At 45.0% G+C, this 21,283-nt stretch overlaps 1 protein-coding gene across 1 annotated transcript in view; it reads left to right on the top strand.

Annotated features, from left to right (window-relative positions):
- Positions 1–7,082: 7,082 nt before the first annotated feature.
- The window catches only part of si:dkey-215k6.1 (transmembrane protein 132B), a 102,774-nt gene continuing 88,573 nt past the window's right edge, over positions 7,083–21,283 (top strand). The window contains exon 1 of the mRNA XM_052068896.1: positions 7,083–7,189. Coding sequence (XP_051924856.1) covers positions 7,102–7,189 — 88 coding nt within the window. The 5' untranslated portion in view covers positions 7,083–7,101. The remainder of the gene's footprint in view (positions 7,190–21,283) is intronic.

Here is a 21,283-nt window from a genome sequence, read left to right as displayed (position 1 = left end):
TGCCATTTTACTTTATTCACTCCTTAAAAGTGTAAAAAATGTTGACTTTATTGATGTATGTCATCCGTCCTGATGTTGGCCTCTCACAACAACTGGACTTCATCTGTCAGAACTAAATTTATTCCATTCACCCGCATGCATCTTTTCTGTCGTGGTGGCAACAGGACTTTGTCATGACCGACTCTGATTTCTCAGCCAATCAAAAACGAAAATATTACTCCGCTGGCGCGGTAATGATAAAGTCATGAAATGGATTCTGACACCTTTAAATTGGCCTCACCGCTTAAGAAAATAATTGAAATGCTTGCGCGTGGATCAATCCATATTTATCTAATAAGACAAACACAAAAACAAACACAGCGAGAAATCAAATCCAATTTACCCAAAGCCAAAAATTGATGAAATTATGCTCATTTGTAGCAGATGCGCCTTGCGACTTGAGCGCTTTTGCTCCAAGCGACTGACCACAGGGTGGAAAAACGCTGACGTCATTGAGGGTTAGCGCTCTGGCCCTCCGAAGATAGATTTGTAATCTGATTGTTTGTACTGTAATGTAGCAGAATACCCCAATGCCCGCATACCCCCCCACCATCCCACCCACCACCGTGCCAAAGCTGGAACACTTTGCTGTTCTCCTCATCTGGTTTTTGCCTTCTCCTCCGTGCTTGTGCACGCGGCGCGGCAATCCCCGCAGATTCACCTTTTCACAGCGTCGCAGCCTGTCGGCAACGCTTGACATTCCCCGGAAAAAAAAAGCTCACGGGACGGCTTAAGCCGAGCCTCCACCTGTGCGAACGCGCAAAGTACCCACCAGACCCGAACTGCCGCCGCAGAATACTGTCTAAAGGTTTTCTTTTTTTTTTTAATTTTTTTTTTAGTCAAGTTAAATTTCTTTTAAAATTTGGGCCCAGATTTTTTTTTTTTGGTCTTAGGCTTTCGTTTATTAATTAGTGCAAGTAATTCATTAGTATTTTTCATCTTTAATTTTTTTAATACGATGCTTTTTTTACTTTTGATAATTGTCTTTTTAAAAAATATATATTTTTACTTTTTTTTTCTCGTTATCTTTCTATGGAGGGTTTCATTTATAATAATAATAATAATAATACATTTTATTTGTGGGCGCCTTTCTAGAAACTCAAGGACACCTTACAACAAGCGGTTAAAATCACGAGTACAATATGTTAAAAACAACATCAAATAAGATGAGAAAAAAATACAACAAAAATAAATAAATAAAATAAAATTGATGGATGTTTCATCAAAATGTCAAACAGGATGTGCTTTATAAATACGCAGTCAAAATTGCAGTCAAAATTGTTGTCAAAACCAAAAAAAAAGAGAAAAAAAAGTGCACTTTCTGAACGGCAAGGATTGAGTTGAGTGAGGAATTTCAGGTGACGAGCACTCTTGACGCTGGCTACGTTGCCGTGGTGATCAGTGTTGCAATAGGAACCTGCTCACAGGATAAAAATAATGCTCCAATTTAGAATCCCAACCACAGCATGGTCTCCATGGCAAGATGGCCTGTTTTGGAAATCATCATCATCATCATCATCATCAGCCTGTAATTGGTTTGCTGACTGTAATTGAATCATTTGAGACGCAATATAAGAGTGCCGTGAGGGCTTTTCCAAACAGTCTCATTACAATCTTCTGAAAATTCAGCCCCCGAAACCGGTTGCACTTTGCAAAGTGAAACCTGGTAAATGTGTATCACGTATAAATGTGTATCATGTATTTGAAAATTCATCGGCTGAAGCTCCTATATAGGCGTGCTAGTCAGACTGACAAAAATACTCTCAAGAAAAACCATGGCTGAAAACACAGCAAGTCAGCCATTTTGGTTCAAGGGTGTCCCTCCACAAACTAACTCTTCCTGGAAAAATTTGGAAACATCCGCCCCTGAATCCAATTGCACTTGTAACGCTTCAATGTGGTCGACATCTTCTATCGGCTCTCAAGAAGCTAATTGAAATGTTCTTTTATTGTTAGCTCTTGCTATGCTAATGCTAACTACCAGAAGTAACCTATTGAATTCTTAATAATAATAATAATAATAATAATACATTTGATTTATAAGTGCCTTTCAAGACACCCAAGGACACTTTACAATCAGGAACAAAAACAATAAAAGAGGCCTAATAGAACAAAGCTAAGCTGGAAAACACACTGAAAGTCAGCCATTTTGGATGGAAATGGCCATTTTCTTGGAGAGGGGAAAAATATCTATATAAAATATAGACATACACACACACACACACACATATTTTTCCCCCTTTCTTTTTCTCCAACCAATCTGCCGTCCTCCCCCATCCTTCGCCCTCCCATGAACCCCCCCTGCAGCACCAGCCATGCGAAATGGCTCTTGTAATTGATAGCCAGCGTGACTGTTATTTCATCCAGACGATCTTGTAAACAAAATGTCCCCTGACGGAACCAATATGGAAATCTGCATCAGTCGGGGGGCAAGACTTATGGCCAATGTCGCGACTCTGTGTGTGTGTGTGTGTGTGTGTGTGTGTGTGTGTGTGTGTGATACCAAACATTCACAAGACCCTCCGAAGATTAGATGTCCTCCACACCCGCAGATGGTCGACCGCGTGGAGGATCTTAATTTACATCTCCAAGATTCAGTCAGATGTCAACAAAATTCAGTCAGATGCACTCTCAACCTGCAGAGGGCGATCTCACAATTAAGAGTCGATGGGAGCTCAATTATCCCGAAGTGCTTACATTAGTGGGTTGCCCGGTAGTCCAGTGGTTAGCACGTCGGCTTCACAGTGCAGAGGTACCGGGTTCGATTCCAGCTCCGGCCTCCCTGTGTGGAGTTTGCATGTTCTCCCCGGGCCTGCGTGGGTTTTCTCCGGGTGCTCCGGTTTCCTCCCACATTCCAAAAACTTGCATGGCAGGCTGATTGAACACTCTAAATTGTCGCTAGGTGTGAGTGTGAGTGCGAATGGTTGTTCGTCTCTGTGTGCCCTGCGATTGGCTGGCAACCGATTCAGGGTGTGCCCCGCCTACTGCCCGAAGACAGCTGGGATAGGCTCCAGCACCCTCCGCGACCCTAGTGAGGATCAAGCGGCTCGGAAGATGAATGAATGAATGAATGAATGAATTAAGTTCGTTCATTCATTCCGTTCTGTTTTTGTTGACGTTTGGTTTTGCTCCCTCGTGTGCCCTTTTTTTTGTCTCCACCTGTTCTCTCATCAGTGTCCCTCGCGGTGAACCAATCAGCTCCCTCAAGCCACCCACATCGCGTCTCGTCCAGGTGTTCCTCGTTGCCTCGTCACTCTGCTCGCATTTAGTTCCCTGAGTGCTGTTTGTCATTGTGAGCTCTGAGTGTCGGTGTGCTCCGGTCACGTTTTTTTGTTTTCTCTCATAGGTTTTGTTACTTTGTTTTCTCCAGTGCACTCCTATTTGTATTTTCTGCTAAATACATCTCGGTCAGCCAACTCTACCCCCTCCCTGCTTTTTGGAGGTCCTCCAACTACCACCACAGTTCAACAGTTGTATAAATAAAATACATACCAGGTAAGCTAACCTCGCTAAACGTGAAGCTAGCTTCACGTTTATTTTTGTTTGCGGTACAGGTGACGAGCCGAATTGTATGGGTGGGCGTATCCGCAGATTTGTATCTCTCTAAATATGGTCACAAATCCCGCCGAGTGTGCAGGACGCTATGCGTGACGTAGCACAACCCGTAGCCTAATTAGCTGCCGCGAGGCGAAGCGCGTACAAAGTTTCACTTTGGCGAGAAAAAAAAAATACTGTTTGTCATTCAGTACCAGCCAATTCTAGACCAAGTCTGAAAAGACGTCTAAAAACGTCTTTGGGAGTGAATGAGTTAATTACAATAATTTTTTTAAAAAATCCAATATTTGAAGTTAGTTTGACAAGTATATTCGGATTAATCTGCAAAAAAAAATGAAGGGCATGATAAAAATAAAAATGTCAAGCCCAGTGAGCAGTCTGAGAACTTGATAACGCTTTGCGTTGTTTCATTCGTGGCTATCGGAGGAAGCCCGCGTCCCGGAATGCTCATTCATTACGCGTCGCCAAAAGAAGCCATCCATCACTGTCGCCGGTCATAACCCGGCATAGATTTGTGATAAGAGATGACGGCGCACTTTTCAAGTCATCTAAAAATCCAAACTCTGCGTCTGGCCCATTCGAAACGGCTGTTCTCCTTTTTACGGCGCAATCAGGCGCGGCGATATAAGGCCGACCGTCGGAGGCACAAATTGAAATGAAACCTACGCCGAGGTCCAAGGTTTTATTTGAACGGCAGATGCTCCATCTCGGTCCTCCTGGGTCGTTTGGAAAGGTTCAGGTTGCCGTGGTAACGGATCAAAAGGAGAGACGGGTCCCGGAGCCCAAAAGCCAAAACAAAGAAAAGAACGGCGTATCGTAGCAAGGAACGGGACAGAATTTGCTAACTCACTTGCGATCTGGAGGGAAATTTACAGCATCCTGTGGAAAACGGTGCAACGGCTGATTCCACGTTGTCAGAACCTGACGAAAGGTTACACTTGGCTGCTTGAAATTCTATGCGTCTATTATGAGCAGACCCGCAAAAAAAGTCACAGCTAAAAATACACATCATGTCCGCCATGTTGGTTTGATTTGCCATGTTTACAACACTTTTACTGGGGTTCTACAAAGATAAACTTGTCCCTTGATTTTTCTTTATTTTTTCTTCCTTTCAAACTTTGCCCTCGAAGCTCACTTAGAATCACGGAATTTGGTTGGTTTGTTTGTTTATTGAACATAAAACATATACAGTAATAATTTGACAGAAAATAAGGTAGATAAAAAGCAAAAGAAAGAAATCAGTCTTCATTCAACACAGTTATTATGTTCAAGGGAGTAGGATGAAGTAAAAAAACGTATCTAGTCCTACCCCGTTATGTGTTTATATCTACTAAATCATTTTTATATCAATCAGAAAATCGTGTTGATGTGAAAATCATGAGAAGACACACAAAGTCTCAAGAAGACATGCCTGAAAAAACAACCGAGTGATTTGGTTTGAAATGGCCATTTTAGGGAGATTTTGGTCCTGTCCAGGTGCTGAAAGATGATAAAAACATTTTTTACAGATGCTTTTCCTCCTCCCACATGCTTTCAACACATAAACTCATGAAAACATACTTTTTAAGATGAGTTAACAAAGTAACATAAAGGTGGCGTGGAGCTATCGTCTGAAATCTGTAAAAAAAAAAAAAAGTTCGACTAGCTTAAGCAACGTTAGCCCGCTAAGTGAGAACACTGGCAAGGAGAGGACATTCACACCAAAATGACTGGTCGCGCCACCTAAAAAAAAAAAATCCAAATCCAGCACGGCAATCCTTCACTAGCCGGGTTATTTATAAAAAAACAACAAAAATATTCCTTGTGACAAATTAAAGACAAGACGAAGGATGCATGCATAGCTGATGGCCACCAGAGGGTGCGCTTGCTCCTCCCTAAAAGATTCCCCAGAGTCTCTCACACACACACAAGCGCACACACACACGCACGCGCGCGCTTGTGAGAGTCAATCGAAAGTGGATGCGTTTTATTACAAAGTGGTTCACCGAGGCGCGGTCACGTGGTGCACGCTCGCCTGTAGAGCCGATCGATTACACGGAGAACAGGTGTCGCGCGTGTCAGCCGATGAATAATACAGAGAAGGCACGCGCGCCGCTCGCGCACGCGCACGCGGTCCCGGAGACTCGAAGACTCGATCTTGATCGTTAATGGACACTATATGTTTTGACTTTTAAAATGGATTTAAAAAAGAAGATTGCAATGGATCATTCAAAGATATGACGACGAAATACATCTTGGTAAAATATGAACAATGATGATTGACATTTGTTCATAAGTAGATGTGTAATCAAAGAATGCAAATACTTGAAAAAGTTAGTCCTGTACATGCCAAAATACCAATCAAAAAATTATTCAAATAAAGTATCGTTAAAATAACAGTCAAAATAAAAATACAATTAAATGCCTGTACCAATGGAAAAGTGATTAGTTTTTAAAGTAAAATTATGAGCAGAATAGCAAAGATCGTAGTATTAAAGTATTTTCAAGAGTTAATTAAATAAAAACCCAGTTTTAAAAATATACATTTGTTATAAGATAAATGAAATGTTTTTTTTTCAAAGATTAACTACCTGTAAAAAATGTGTAAAATGCATTTCACTTCCTTTAATTGTTTTAAAAAGGACAATTAATCAACATTATACAATGTAAATGCGACCGAGCGAGCTCAATGGAGCTGAATTTCATCGGCAGTCCCTTGGGGGCAGATGTAAAAATGAAAAATGAAAAGCATTCAAATCAAAACAAAAAAAAACCCGCCTGATGTTTCTTCAAACTATTAAAATGAAATAAACTTACGCTGACAATAAAGTCATGCTGAGTAAGGAAGAAAACAATGAGGCGGGTTTCTCTCTCTTCAGGCTAAATGAACAATGTGTGTGTGTGGGGGGGGGGATGACACTCGCGCCCCCCCTGTCTGAAATGTCAGTCAAACTGCCAAATCCCCCCCCCCCCCCCCCCCCCCCTTCATCACCACATGGACCCTCCTCTTCCTCCTCCTTCCATCCCGCGTCCGAGCCACGCTCGACTTGATGGACGCGCGCGCACACGAGCACGCACGCACGCGCACGCACAGAGTTATAGTCGGAGCCCCGTGCTGGAAGCAGCACAGTGTTTAGTTGGGTGGCGAGGAGGAGCGCACCATCTTCTTCTTCGTCATCGTCACCGTAAACCCTTTCGGATGTATTCCAATAACGCGACTCACTTTTTGCGCGAGTTGAAGATCGGACTTGTGATTTTCATTGTTGTTTTTTGGTCTTGTCAACTTGCCGGCAGGTGTCTCAACTCTGGATTGTAAAAGCGCCAGGAAGGAGCTCCGCGCGTCGTTCGCCTTTGTCGTTTCCCCGAATTCGGAGCGTCAAAGCACTTTTTGGGACTCGAGTCCGCCATGAGGTCGCCGACGGCTCCCCGCAGCTCGCCGTAAGTCGGCCACCGAGGAGACGCGCTGCCATCATCACCACCTCACCCGGGATCGAGGAGCCTCAGCCGGCATCCCCAGCCCGAGGAAGGATGGAGGCTCCGGGGGCGAGAGGAACGGGAGCGCCCCGGGGACGCGCGCGCTTCTGGAGGACGCTGCTGCTGCTCGTGCTGTGGGAAGGTAGGAAGAAAAAGTTGATCGCGATTATTTACGGCAGTTGGACGCTTTATTTTGGTTTTACTTTTTTTTTTTAATTTTTCCTCGAGACGCCGGCGAGTGATCGCATTGAAACGAAGCCCTCAAATGCAACACGTGCCATCGTGGGGATGGATTTCACTTATTTTACTTTTCTTGAAGGAAAATGATTGACTCAGTTTTGTCATTTTTTTGCCAGATACTTAATTTTTTTTTTTAAGCTGTACTCAGACTTAAATGCAGTGTATGACATCTTTCGCCACCTCTGTTGTGTTTGCGCCAGCGTGTTCGTGAAACCCGGTTCATGGTCCGGTGGAGACTTAACGGGACGTGCTGATGTGCACTGGCTCGAGACCGGAAAAAAAAAGTACAGCGATTAGATTGGGTGGGGTGGTGGTGGTGGTGGTGGTGGGGGGGTTGTTGAACAGAACAGCTGGGGCTGAGTTGCATGAAAAAAAAAAAAAAAAAAATTGCGCCCCCCCCCAAAAAAAGAACATCTGAGGTCTGGTTTGGCTTTGGTGCTTGTTTGGATTGGCTAATTTGTCATTTCCAATCCACTTCATCTTCATGAGGTTCACAGGCGTGCTGGAGCCTATGCCAGCCGTCATTGGGCAGTGGGGATGTTGAGGGGGGGGGGGCATACCTTGAACCAGTTGCCAGCCAATCGCACGGCACACTTGGAGGAACAACCATTCACACCGAAGGACAATTTAGCGGGTTCAATTAGCCTGCCAGGCATGTTTTTGGAATGTGGGACGAAACTTTGGTTGCAGTGTAAACACGACGAATCAAGTTGAACAAGGTTCAAAATCGGATTTGCTGTTGAGCGTAAACGCCGCATGCAGTCGGCGTCAAACCGAGTCGAATCAAAGCGGAAACAGATTTTTGCTCTTGACCGCAATCACGATGCTACACGTCATGTCAATCCGGGTTGAATCCGGTTCCGAACCAGATTCGGTGCCTGTGAGCTTTCAGGCTGTGTGTTCATCAGCAACACATTTCCCTTAACGTTAGCTTCACTTGGCCGACTGTGCGCGTGTGCGTGCGGGCGCATGCACGGTCGATCATTATCGGGACGCGATGACTCAAGACGGGACTCGGAAAGGATTCGCGTTTGATTTTAATCGCTCATTTATCAGCATGTGCGAATCTTGAGCGCGTGCGCGGGTTTAAGGCAGGTAACGGCTTTTTGTTGATTAAACGCTCAATCTCTTTCTGAATTTGAATGATTCTTATTTATTTCTTCATTTTTCGGTCAGACGCCAACAACAAGTGCCGTGTGTGAATGATTATGAGTGACTCAAATGTCAACTTTGAATGACTTCCTCTTAGATTTAATGCCGGTGGTGTTTATCCAGCGTATAGAACACAAACGGTGCAGCAACACATGTACCCAGCAATTGACCTCTCCATTCCAGCTTATTGGCATTGCATATTTTTGATTAATTTTTTTGTCCAATGTTCTTTTTATTTTAGGGGGGTGGGGGGTATTATTTATTCCATTTGCCTCCCTTTTTTCTCAGGAGACACATATGGAATGTTTATCAGCCATTTTTTTTTCCAGAATTTTGAGTGATTTTAATATTGCCTTTATTTACTCACCCCCCACCCCCCCACAAATGTCAATATATCAATCAAATATATGTGGCTTTTCACTCAGCATGCCCCCCCCCCCACCCGCAAATCGCGGCGCTTTATTGCACACCTGTATTAGTGCCGTACCAATGTGCTGAAAGAGGAGTTGGGGTGTGATGAGACCCCGCCCCACCGCGATCCGATTGGCTGCTGCATTCAGGCCCCAAACTTGACTCGTGAATTTCAGCGTGAGAGTCCAGCGGCCCCAAACTCTGGCGTTCCTCCCCCCATTGGCATATCGATGTGGCAGCAAGTTGCTTCTGCAGGACGTTGATTCCATCCAACCAATAGCTGCGCTTATTTCCGTTTTCATGACTTTCTGTAGGAACAAATGTGTGCATGTTAAAAAAAAAAAAACGCTTGCATGGTTGCGAGGCGTTTGTCCGGCGAGACGGAGGTTTTCAATTGGATTAGCGCGATCAAATGGAGCGCTGTTAACGGGGCGCAGGCTCTAATAGAAAATCATTTGGCTGCGGCGCACACTCACTCACAGGAATGCCGCCGCCAGAGGGGCGAGGAGGCGGACGGCGCCTGCGACAGGGCGGGAGACCCTCACAAAATGGATGGATGAGAAGAAGCGGGATGAAGGCCTTTTTTTTTTTTTGTTTGTTTGACGAGAAAAATACAAAGATAAAAGACGCCATGGCAAAAGGTGCAAGATGAGGACGAATGACCTTTTTCCTCCACAAAGTTAACATCAAAAGTATGCAAAAGGTGCAAGAGTGTCACAGATGGTGTCTTCCCACTTTGAGGGTGGCACGGTGGCATCCAACCCCTAAAAAAAAAATTAAAAAAAATATTCCAAATAAAAAGCACATCAAACACCTTCCACTAGAATAAAAAGAAGCAACGCAGGCGGAATGTGATTAAAGCAAAAAATAAAAGCAATGGACAAAAAAAAAAACAAAAGCGCAAAATATTGACCACGTGAAGAAAAAAAACATTACAAAATAAGCCGGCAAAATTTCACAAAGTGAAGTTGATAAAATATGAAAGACGACTAAAATATTCAAATAAAAAAAATCAAAGTGGGCGTTTAAAACATTTGAAAATAATTCCGAACATTCGCAGAAGACCACAAAATAACAACAACTGAGGTCAAATCCACAAGTATCAGACAAACGGCTTGACCTGAACAAGCAAGCCACTGTGACCCCCCCCCCGCCCCCCCCCACCCCCGTCAACAAGTCTGCAAAATGTGGGGGGGGGGGGGGGGGGAAATGCGCAAGCGAAGCACAAGCTAATCCCATTTGGGAAGTGGCCGCGCCGTGTGATGTCATTCAGCTCCTTGTATTGAAGTGTGTGTGTGTGGTGGGGGGGTGGTGGTGGGGGGGGTGCTGTTGCCAGGGACCACAGGACAACACTCGACGGCATCCGCGACATTCCCGAAGAGGAAGTAGAAGAAGAGCATGCGGGGGGACATTAAAAGGCCAGACGAGGCCGACGAGAGCGAGCGGAAAGAAAAAAAAATGGGATGAAGGGAGATGATGTTGTGCTGTGAAATGAGAATCGGGGCGGCGGAGGAGACGAGCCAAAAACGGGAAGAAAAAAATTTTTAAAAAGAAGATTGAGGAGGAGGTTTTGAATAAGAAGCGAGGAGGATGTGGAAAAACGAAAGCAATGAGAGCGGCAGCCCGCGCGTTTAAACTCGTACGCATGGCGGCCTTCCGGACGACGAGGCACACGCACAATTGTGAAGGAGGACCGCTTGAATTTACCCACAAAGTCTGGCACGTTGGGGCTGGTTGTCGTGTTGCGTTCGGCCACCAGTGGAAACGCAGACGTCGTTTTGAAGGAGGGCCGTCGTTTTGCGCAAAACGACAAACGTCGTTTTGAAGGACGGTCGTTTTTTTTGCGCAAAACGACAAGCCGATTTTTAATCCGAGCCAGCCGCCTGCGTCACGCAATCCAAATGCTTGGTGACCAACAACCACACGGTCCAAACTGTGCGCCTTCAATCAAAGTTCTCATTGATGAAAACAACCGTTTTTCTACAACGGATATTTTTTTCCCGGCCGTTATTGAGCGCCACAAAAAATGCCGTTGCAGTTGTTAACCGCCATCTTGCGCAATAGAAATCGCCACCCGGTTGCAAGTAATCGCCATTTGGCACCATAACGATGATCTGTCGGCGAACGTCCAGCCTCTCCTTTCTCAAGAGCACTTTCGAAACACGGAATTCATGCCGCCTGGATTCCCGTAACGCACTTTGGAATCGGGCAATCCTCCATCAAGCGTCTCCAGCGGGTCCAAAATGCTGCCGCTCGCTAAAGGCGCTAGCTAAGCGGCGGCTTATCATTCAATTTGATTCCAGGTTCGGGCCAACTTCTCCGTCGTTCTTTTTCCAGTTTGCAAAGAGACTCCAACGCCGCATCCACGTGTGATCGAGTTCGGTCAACGCGAATGACGGGGAAGATGTATTTCGCGATGACGAGCGCCAACGATAGAAATTCTTCGCCTGCTCCTAACAACCGCCTTGAACATTAGAAATGACAGCCTAGTTGTTGCTAACAACCGCCTGGCGCAATCCACACTCTTTGGCATTTCTAAATGATAACGGGCTACCCAGAAATGCGTCGCCAGTTCTTAACGACAGCGATGACTTTGCACAACAGAAATGCGGAAGCGGAATGGGGAGTGTGTGTGTGCGTGTGTGTGTGTGTGTGTGTGTTTTCCTTCGCGCTCGTTTGTCAAGGAAGCCGAAAAGTGATTAGCATCCCGCTAACCGCGCGCACGTCCTCCTTAACCAATTAGGAAAGCCCGAGGGCGGCGGTGGCGGCGGCCTCCTAATTAGATGCGCAAATAGGGGAGCTCGTTATGCAAATAGGGGAGGGAGCTCGTTAGCCGAAACGCTGGCGGCTTCACCTGAGACGCAAGTTCAAGCGCTAAGCGCGCCGCTTAGCGCGCCGGCTATAAATAAACAACGCCGACTTTAGCGGGTCGTCCAGAAGTCCGTTGTCAAGTGTGTGTGTGTGTGTGTGTGTGTAACAAGGATGCTGAAGGGAGGAAGGATGCTCGTGATGGAGGATGGAAGGAAGAAAGCCCGGGGAGGAAACGACCGCCTCTCAAAGGAAGCGGGGAAGGGTGGCATGGAAGGAAGGAGGAAAAGGGAGGAAGGATGAGGAAAGGAAACGAGGGCGGGGTGAAAGGAAGGAAGGAAGGAAGGAAGGAAGGGAGCGGTGAGGATGTTGTGAGGGCCAGGGAGGAAACTCAAATTGAAACGGAAGGAAGGAAGGACAGAAGGAAGGAAGGAAGGGGTGAGGATGTTGTGAGGGCCAGGGAGGAAGCTCAAATTGAAACGGAAGGAAGGAAGGAAGGGAGCGGTGAGGATGTTGTGAGGGCCAGGGAGGAAACTCAAATTGAAACGGAAGGAAGGAAGGAAGGAAGGAAGGAAGGAAGGTAGCGGTGAGGATGTTGTGAGGGCCAGGGAGGAAGCTCAAATTCAAACGGAAGGAAGGAAGGACAGAAGGAAGGAAGGAAGGAAGGGGTGAGGATGTTGTGACGGCCAGGGAGGAAGCTCAAATTGAAACGGAAGGAAGGAAGGAAGGAAGGAAGGAAGGAAGGAAGAAGGGGTGAGGATGTTGTGAGGGCCAGGGAGGAAGCTCAAATTGAAACGGAAGGAAGGAAGGAAGGGAGCGGTGAGGATGTTGTGAGGGCCAGGGAGGAAACTCAAATTGAAACGGAAGGAAGGAAGGAAGGAAGGAAGGAAGGTAGCGGTGAGGATGTTGTGAGGGCCAGGGAGGAAGCTCAAATTCAAACGGAAGGAAGGAAGGACAGAAGGAAGGAAGGAAGGAAGGGGTGAGGATGTTGTGAGGGCCAGGGAGGAAGCTCAAATTGAAACGGAAGGAAGGAAGGAAGGAAGGAAGGAAGGAAGGAAGAAGGGGTGAGGATGTTGTGAGGGCCAGGGAGGAAGCTCAAATTGAAACGGAAGGAAGGAAGGAAGGGAGCGGTGAGGATGTTGTGAGGGCGAGGGAGGAAACTCAAATTGAAACGGAAGGAAGGAAGGAAGGAAGAAGGGGTGAGGATGTTGTGAGGGCCAGGGAGGAAACTCAAATTGAAACGGAAGGAAGGAAGGAAGGAAGGAAGGAAGGAAGGTAGCGGTGAGGATGTTGTGAGGGCCAGGGAGGAAGCTCAAATTCAAACGGAAGGAAGGAAGGACAGAAGGAAGGAAGGAAGGGGTGAGGATGTTGTGAGGGCCAGGGAGGAAGCTCAAATTGAAAAGGAAGGAAGGAAGGAAGGAAGGAAGGAAGGAAGGAAGGAAGGATGAGGATGTTGTGAGGGCCAGGGAGGAAGCTCAAATTGAAACGGAAGGAAGGAAGGGACGAAGGAAGGAAGGGGTGAGGATGTTGTGAGGGCCAGGGAGGAAGCTCAAATTGAAACGGAAGGAAGGAAGAAAGGAAGGAGGATGTTGTGAGGGCCATGGAGGAAGCTCAAATTGAAACGGAAGGAAGGAAGGAAGGAAGGAAGGAAGGAAGGAAGGAAGGAAGGAAGGGAGGGGTGAGGATGTTGTGAGGGCCATGGAGGAAGCTCAAATTGAAACGGAAGGAAGGAAGAAAGGAAGGAGGATGTTGTGAGGGCCATGGAGGAAGCTCAAATTCAAATGGAAGGAAGGAAGGAAGGAAGGGTGAGGATGTTGTGAGGGCCAGGGAGGAAGCTCAAATTGAAACGGAAGGAAGGAAGGAAGGAAGGAAGGAAGGAAGGATGGAGGAATCCAAACAAGGATGACATAAAAAGAAGAAGGAAGGAAGCTAAAATTGTGCATTTTGTGTGTGTGTGTGTGTGTGTGGGAGGGGGGGGGGGCGGGGGCTCAGCAAGCCGAAGAATGCTCTGAAAGAGTGGAAATGACTCGGGTGCGCGTGCGCGTTTGAGTCATTAGCGTGCTGCTTCTCAGCTGATTATTTACTGTCTTGACTGCTGACTTGCGTCGCCGTCGGCAACCTTTTTCATCCCCCGTTTTTGAAAGTACACACACACACACACACACACAAATGTACACTTTCTAGGCAAATGGAAATGAATGTTGCACACTCAACTAGATTTTCCTCATGGAAATGGAAAAAACTTTTTTTTCAAAATCCCATTTAAATGAATAAAATCTTTCAACTAGAGCCACATATATTTTTCCTCTATCAGTAAAGTGAACAGAAAGCGTCTTTTAGTTACGTTTGTTTACTCGTGTATATATTTAATCTCAAATGTATTTTTTTTTAACCTTGTAATTCTCCCCACCAACTATAATTTATTTATTTTCCTCATAAAAGTACAGTAGAAAGTGGCCAGTAGTTCAAATAAAAGAAAAAAAAAATTCCCAAAAAGCAAGCAAGCTTTCTTAAGTGTCACGAGTGCGTCCGTATGAGCGGGGACACGTGGCCTGGCGTCACCGGCACCCATTTTGATCAACTGCTGACATTTGCCTCTCCATCAGATGCATTCCTGGACACGGGCGGCTGACATTTGCGCTCTTTGGCCAGTGCCCACTGTCCTCCCATCTGACATTTTGTTGGGTGTGAATGCTTATTCATGGACTCAAAATGGCACCTCTTGTTTACCTGTTTGGTTGTGTGTGCGTGCGGGCGTTTGTTTTCCTGTCTGTTGACGACCCAGGCGGGCGGGCTCAGCCAAACATCCCTTTACCGAAGGTATAAATTCCACTCAACACGTGACGACACGTTGGAATTTCAGCTGTGAGAAATGCAAATCCGTTACATATTCATTCATTCATTCATTCATCTTCCGAGCCGCTTGATCCTCACTAGGGTCGCGGGGGGGTGCTGGAGCCCATCCCAGCCGTCTCCGGGCAGTAGGTGGGGGACACCCTGAATCGGTTGCCAGCCAATCGCAGGGCACACAGAAACGAACAAACATTCGCACTCACAATCACACCTAGGGACAATTTAGAGTGTTCAATCAGCCTGCCACGCATATTTTTGGAATGTGGGAGGAAAGCGGAGCACCCGGAGAAAACCCACGCAGGCCCGGGGAGAACATGCAAACTCCACACAGGGAGGCCGGAGCTGGAATCGAACCCGGTACCTCTGCACTGTGAAGCCGACGTGCTAACCACTGGACTACCGGGCCGCTCCATTACATATTTTTGGGAAAACATTTAAGCTATCAGAAGTTAGCATCGACGTTCGGCTAAGCGTGAAGCGTCAACAACCGCGACTTCACCCGCGCGCGACGCAGTAGCGCGTCCAAACGGCATAAAACATAATGCGATATTTGACATTTCAAAATGTTTTGTCAAATGAAAGTCGGCTAGCTTCACGGCAACGTATGATGCGAAGACGGGCGAATGTAAACTAAGCGCTAAGCTCAGTGCTGCCGGACATGTTGTGGCCTAACGCGGTACTGCACTGAAGACTTGGACGTGTCCCAATACTTTGAATTGGGGGATGTTTTCGTGCTATTATGTGGCTAATGGCTAACGCTCAGTGGTGTCACGCTGATGACTTGGTGTGTGTGTGTGTGTGACTGGGGGGCAGGCAGATAAAGGTGTCTGCTTTTTTCCGATAAGGGCTCCCACCTCCACCTCGTCATCACTCCAGTGTTTTTCCCCCCCGCGTCCTCTTCCTCCCTTTCCTTCGTCTTCAACCATCCGCCATTTGCTCCTCGAGCTTCACCTTTGCTTCTTCCATTTTTATTTTTTTTTTAATTTTACAATTTTGTATTTTTGGCGGATTGGTTCATTTTTTTTTTTTTCTTCGCTACTTAGTTTGTATTCGTTTGTACACGTCATCCATTTTATTCAAATATTTTGAAATCAAAGCAATTTTTGGTCAATATTCTGACATTTTTTTTGGACTTCAATTTAAAGAATTGATTTGCTCTGTGTTGAATTTCATGACGATTGACATTTACACTTTCATTCAAGTTGAAATATGACATACGTATGTAGAAAAACAATACACAAATTAATATAGCCACTGTTTTTTCAAAATAAAATGGAGCCAAGTGTACAAATGCTATAAAAAGGAAAAGATTTTTAAAGTATTTAATATCGTTTCTAATGATTAAAAAGACTGATAGAGCGCTTTCCCAACCGCTGCAGCGATGCAAAAAAAAAAAAACGGGTGACATTTTGACGTAATTGAAATTTTTAGTCCTTTAATGTGATTAATATATTTTCTTGTAATTTTCAATTATTACGTTTGTACTGTAGGGAATTATTTTTAAATGTAATAACTGTGAAAATGAAATTCCCTTTTGGGTAATGGAATCATCCGTCATTTTATTGTATGAGACGCATTTTTCATTTTGTCATTTGATTTCATGCTTTGAAATGATGGCGCCTCTTGAACAGAGAAAAAAAAAGAATCTAAATAATTACTTTTTATACATTGTTTTCTAATATGGCTTTCCTTCATTTTGTTCTGCTTCAAATGATGTCATTTCAGGTGTGGGGAGGGGGGGGGGCAAACTTTTTTTTATTCATCACAAATCCCAAAAATGACTTCTCAAGCTCAGGATTGCTGTGCTACTCAACTGCAGAGGGTACAAGGCGTCAAGACCATCCCGTGTGACCTCTTTTGTCCCTCTCGCCGCATTCTTCCCTTTCTTTCCATTTTCCTTTCAGTGTTCTCTCCTTCCTTCCTTCCTTCCGCCATCCCTCCATCCTCCTCCTCCTCCTCTTCATCCCAGCTGGCTGTTTAAGAGCCGTTTGCCATCGGATATTCCTGGGAGAGGTAATTAAAGCCTAACTCGCGTGCGCTACATGTGTGTGTGTATTCTTGCAGTTTTTCCTCGTCTGCTCCGTGAGGTGAATGACTTTGTTGTTGTGGTCGGTGCCTCAAAGACTCTCAAAGAGGTTTTTGGTCACATGACTCGATTTGCACCTCGTCTCGTCGGCCCGCCGCCACCACCGCGCTTGTTGTTATTAGTTGTGTTGCAAGCCACGCCCACGCAGACGCTCATCCATCAAATCAAAATAGAACCCAAAACCCGGCAACCTTTTGCGTTACCATGGCGGCTCGTATTCTCTCCTTTTCTACTTGTATAAATGTTATTGCGTCATGCTATTGTGAAAGGATTCGGAACCTGGCCAAGCCCGCAAAGAGCGAAGATCTGAATTCACGAATCGGATGGAATACACTCGCCAAGAAGCATTTTCGACCGAAAAGTTACAGCGTTTCGACGAGTTTGGGACACATACTACAATCCCCCAAATTCCACTTAAAACGGCCAAAAACTGTTCGAGGCTAACTCAAGGGAATGCGCAGCCTTAGCTTCCGAGCTACCAAGCTAGCAAGACTGCGACTTGTCTACCTACCCAGTTAGCATCCCGCCAAGCTAGCTATCTAGCTACTCGGGCCGTGCGATATATTTTTATGGTATCGAAATCGAGATATAAACACACACACGATATTACAGATATATTGTTTGTTTTTGGATTAGTCCCCCCCCCCCCCCCCCCATCCCCCACAAAGGCAAGATGAGGCGTTAGGTCCCTGTTGTTGTCGTCGTCAACGTGCAGATTGGAGAAATGAGACGGCTAACAAGACGAATGGCTCCGGCGATATTAGCCGGGGTGAGCGCGAGGACAAGCGCTTATTCTTTTCCCTTTTTTTTTTTTTTTCCTATCCGCACTTCTGTTGTCGTCTTGGCAGGCTGCGCCGCCGCTCATCCTTTTTTTTTTTTTTAATTTTGTCTTCCTCTCCACTGATATCCACACGGCGCGTTAGTGTTAGCCTTTCAAAAGCACCTGCGCTAGCTAATCCTCCTTTAGCGCGCGATGACATCTGTTGATTAGCATTGCGAACGCGTGAGACAAAGTGGCAGCTTAACCCGCTGGAAAAGTTCATCATGTAATAATGCTGTTTTAACACAAAGCCATAAAAACGGCAAAATGGACTTGGGGAGTCTTGCGACTGGATTTGACTTATTTGTCACCATCGGGAGTTATTGCGTCGACTTACCGATGGCTCGGTTGAAGTCCAGATTTGCACTCAAGTGGCAACAGTTGCAGTAACGGAAGTAGCTTGTTTTTGCGTATCTGCAAAAGTCAGATACAAAATGTTTTGGGGGTGGGGGGTTGCCAATTTGGATCTCGGTTCTAGTCAATACCGATTCGTGTTTTATTCGGTACGATCGGTTTATTTCTTGACAGGAAAACGTTTCATAGTTGTTGCGCAAAACTAGTTCAACATGAGCATTGGAATAATGTCCACATTATTATACGGTTATTATACGGTTATTATACGTTTATTATACGGTTATTATATGGTTATTATACGGTTATTATACAGTGGCTCGGATAATATGAAAACATTCGAAAATGGCATAGTCAATATAAATATAAGAATTTTTAAAAATAGATATTGTGGCGCATGAGTAGTATGAAAAAATTTTTTCCATTTGCTGAAACGGCGGCGCTAACTGAGCATCAAGTCACGCCCCGTGCCCACGAGTGAGGCCGCATATCTGCGTGCGCACGTTTTGGACGGCAAACATCTGGCGCAAGTCGTGGGGGGGCGGGCGGGGGCGCGCGGCAGCGAACACGCAGTCCCCGACGACCCGTTTTTGATGCGTCATGAATTCTTCATGGGCCCAAATTTCAAGAGGACAGTCGGCGGCTTTTCGCGGCCGCCGTAATCCTTTTAGCATCCGTCAGGGCCGCTAATGCTGTGTGCTGCCTTTTCAAAGTGCTCCTTGAAATTACTTCTGCAACCTTCACACACACACACACACACACACACACACACACACACACACACACACGCACACACACACGGGCATTATCGTCATCTTTCTATCAGTTGCGACTGTCAACAGATGTCCACACACTGATTTTATGTGACATTTTGATTCTTGTAATCAAACTCAATATTGTGTCTCAAGCTAATCTAAATTCATGCGAGCGTGTGTGACTGAGACTTCAGACCAACTTTTAGTCAACAAAAACTTTGTCCATACCAGGCTGGTGAACGTTGACGGCAACCATTCATCTAAGTTAACACACACACACACACACACACACACACGTGCCTATTTGAAACATTGTTAGCATGACGAGCTTGTGTTCACCTTTTGTTAACAACTGACAGGCATCGGAAAGGACCAATCAGAAGCCTTTGTTTATAAAAAAGCCGCTGACATGACATCATCTGCAACTATTATGACACCGAAATGTTTTGGACAAAAGAATTCGGACGTCTCTCAGTTTTTCCTTGCTTGGGGAGGTTGCGGCTACTTTGCACTTGTGCCACATTTGAAGATTTTTTTTTTTTTTGTGCGCATTCAGCACCTGCCAGGCTGAATTGTTCTGCCTGGTGTCAGCCGCTGACACTTTACTAGGAACAGGTTGAGATACACTGTTGTGTGTGTGTGTGTGTGTGTGTGTGTGTGTAAGTCCGAGAGAGAAAGTAAATCTGTCTTCCCGCTTCTGCCGACAGCCTCGGGAGAGGATGAAAAAGATTTAATACCTCTGCCAAGGTGATGCCCTACAGTGCTTCCTGTCTTTCACATGATCGCACTTACCCACGCGCACACACACACACACACACACGCACGCGCACACTTGCACTCTTTTGCCTAGTTAAGAGTACAGTTAGGAAGCAAGATGCAAAAAAACAAAAACAAAAAGAAAATCAACTTTTCTTTGACTTATATTTTTTTTTCAAATTTGACATTTGACAAAAGAAAAAAAATATTAAATATATAAAAAATATAAATAAATAAAAAAATATATATTTTTTTTCATTTTATATATATATTTTTTTAAATCTCTGAATATATATATATATTTTTTTTAAATCTCTGAATATATATATATATATATATATTAAAAAAATATATGTATATACATTATATATATATATTTAAAAAAAATATATATACATTATATATATATATTTAAAAAATATATATACATTATATATATATATTTTAAATATATATATATATATTCAGAGATTAAAAAAAAATATATATATATATATATATATATATATATATATATTTTTTTTTTTTCAGTGACGAGTGAGCCAACTGTGTGCTGCCATCTTTTATCCACAATTAGGAAGCTTCTCTGACAGACGAGACGTACAGTCACACGCCCGAAATGATACATTGGCATGATTACTCCACAACACTCCCTCGCCAGCTGTGCAACACCAAGTGTTCGTATACACACACATACACACACACACACACACACACACAATCCCCGACACCCTGATGTGCGTGCAGACGTAACACCGTTAGAGGTGAAATTCATGAAAAGAAAAAGTAAGCAGGTGGCAAAGGCGCCTTGGCGGCCATCTTGCTTTCCCGTGACCTTCCGGTCCAATTGACCCGCCAAGCAAATCGTATCGCAAGTCTGCTTTCTTTTAAATATTCTTTTAAATGAGCATGAATATAAATAACACATTCATTGGCTATGATTAATAATATTTTTTTTTTCTCCGAACGCAGTCTTTCACACGTGCATCTTCTCACAATTTGGAGCATTCTTTCTTGCGAGCGTAACGTCACCCGTTGCCATTTGCCGGCGTTTTTTTGCAGCAATGTGGAACAAATTGCGGGTGGAGCGTGATGTTTGGCGTTTCTGCAAGCGAGTGGGCGAGGAAGATGAAAGAAAAAGCTTCTTCCACCTGCTGCGCTGCGTTGTCCCCTTTATCAAAGCTCTCCTGGCTTTCTTCATTCCTTCCTCATTTCCTTTTGGCGGCTGGCTGGACCGGCTCTCGTTCATTGACTCTCATTTCCTGGTGTTATTGTGGCGACGGGCCGGCGTTTTGGCTCGCTCGCCCCTTCCCCGAGCGGCAAAAGGGAACAAAGAAGGTGGAGGATGTTCCTGGAAAAACAACATCTGACGCCGCGTCTGCTCTGTCACTTTGGCCAATGCTAACTTGTTAGCCCGTGCTATCTTTCGTCTGCTCGTTGGGCCAAAAGACAAATTTGTCGCCCGATGTCGGCAAAGAAAGATTCAAATCATCTCCCTTCTCGTTTGCGTTGAAATTTGATGGTTTCTTGTCAAAAAAGCGGATCCATTAAAAAATGGTTTTTTAAAATTTTTTTTGCCATTTTCAGCTGCAAAATTTTTCCCACTCATGAATTTGGTAGCTTCATTATTTTTCATGGACAATCAAATAACTTCAAAAACGCATACTGCCACTTGCCGTCGACTAAAAATGACATCACAGAAAACAAATCCAACACATAACAAATGGAATGAAATTTCAAAATACAAAAAAATACAATTTAAAAAGGAGTGCCACCTGATGGTCACCCGGGCTCCGTCCAAAAGGTCGACCCGGGCTCCCCTTCCCATGGGCTTCCCAAGGCGGGGGGTCTGGGGGGTGGGGGGCTCCATAAACTGCCTCTGCGGACTTGAACTGTCACCTCTCTGTCAGGGAGGCGTCGGACTGGAGTGTTGTCATCGCGTACCTCCGTAGACACCCCCGCTGGTGAGGCATGTTCTTAGCGTGTCCCGTGTTTACACCACAC

The sequence above is a fragment of the Hippocampus zosterae genome, chromosome 6 (assembly GCF_025434085.1).
Source record: "Hippocampus zosterae strain Florida chromosome 6, ASM2543408v3, whole genome shotgun sequence".
NCBI lineage: Eukaryota > Metazoa > Chordata > Actinopteri > Syngnathiformes > Syngnathidae > Hippocampus > Hippocampus zosterae.
Note: the sequence above shows the minus strand (reverse complement) of the source record. Positions and strands in the feature narration are given on the sequence as shown.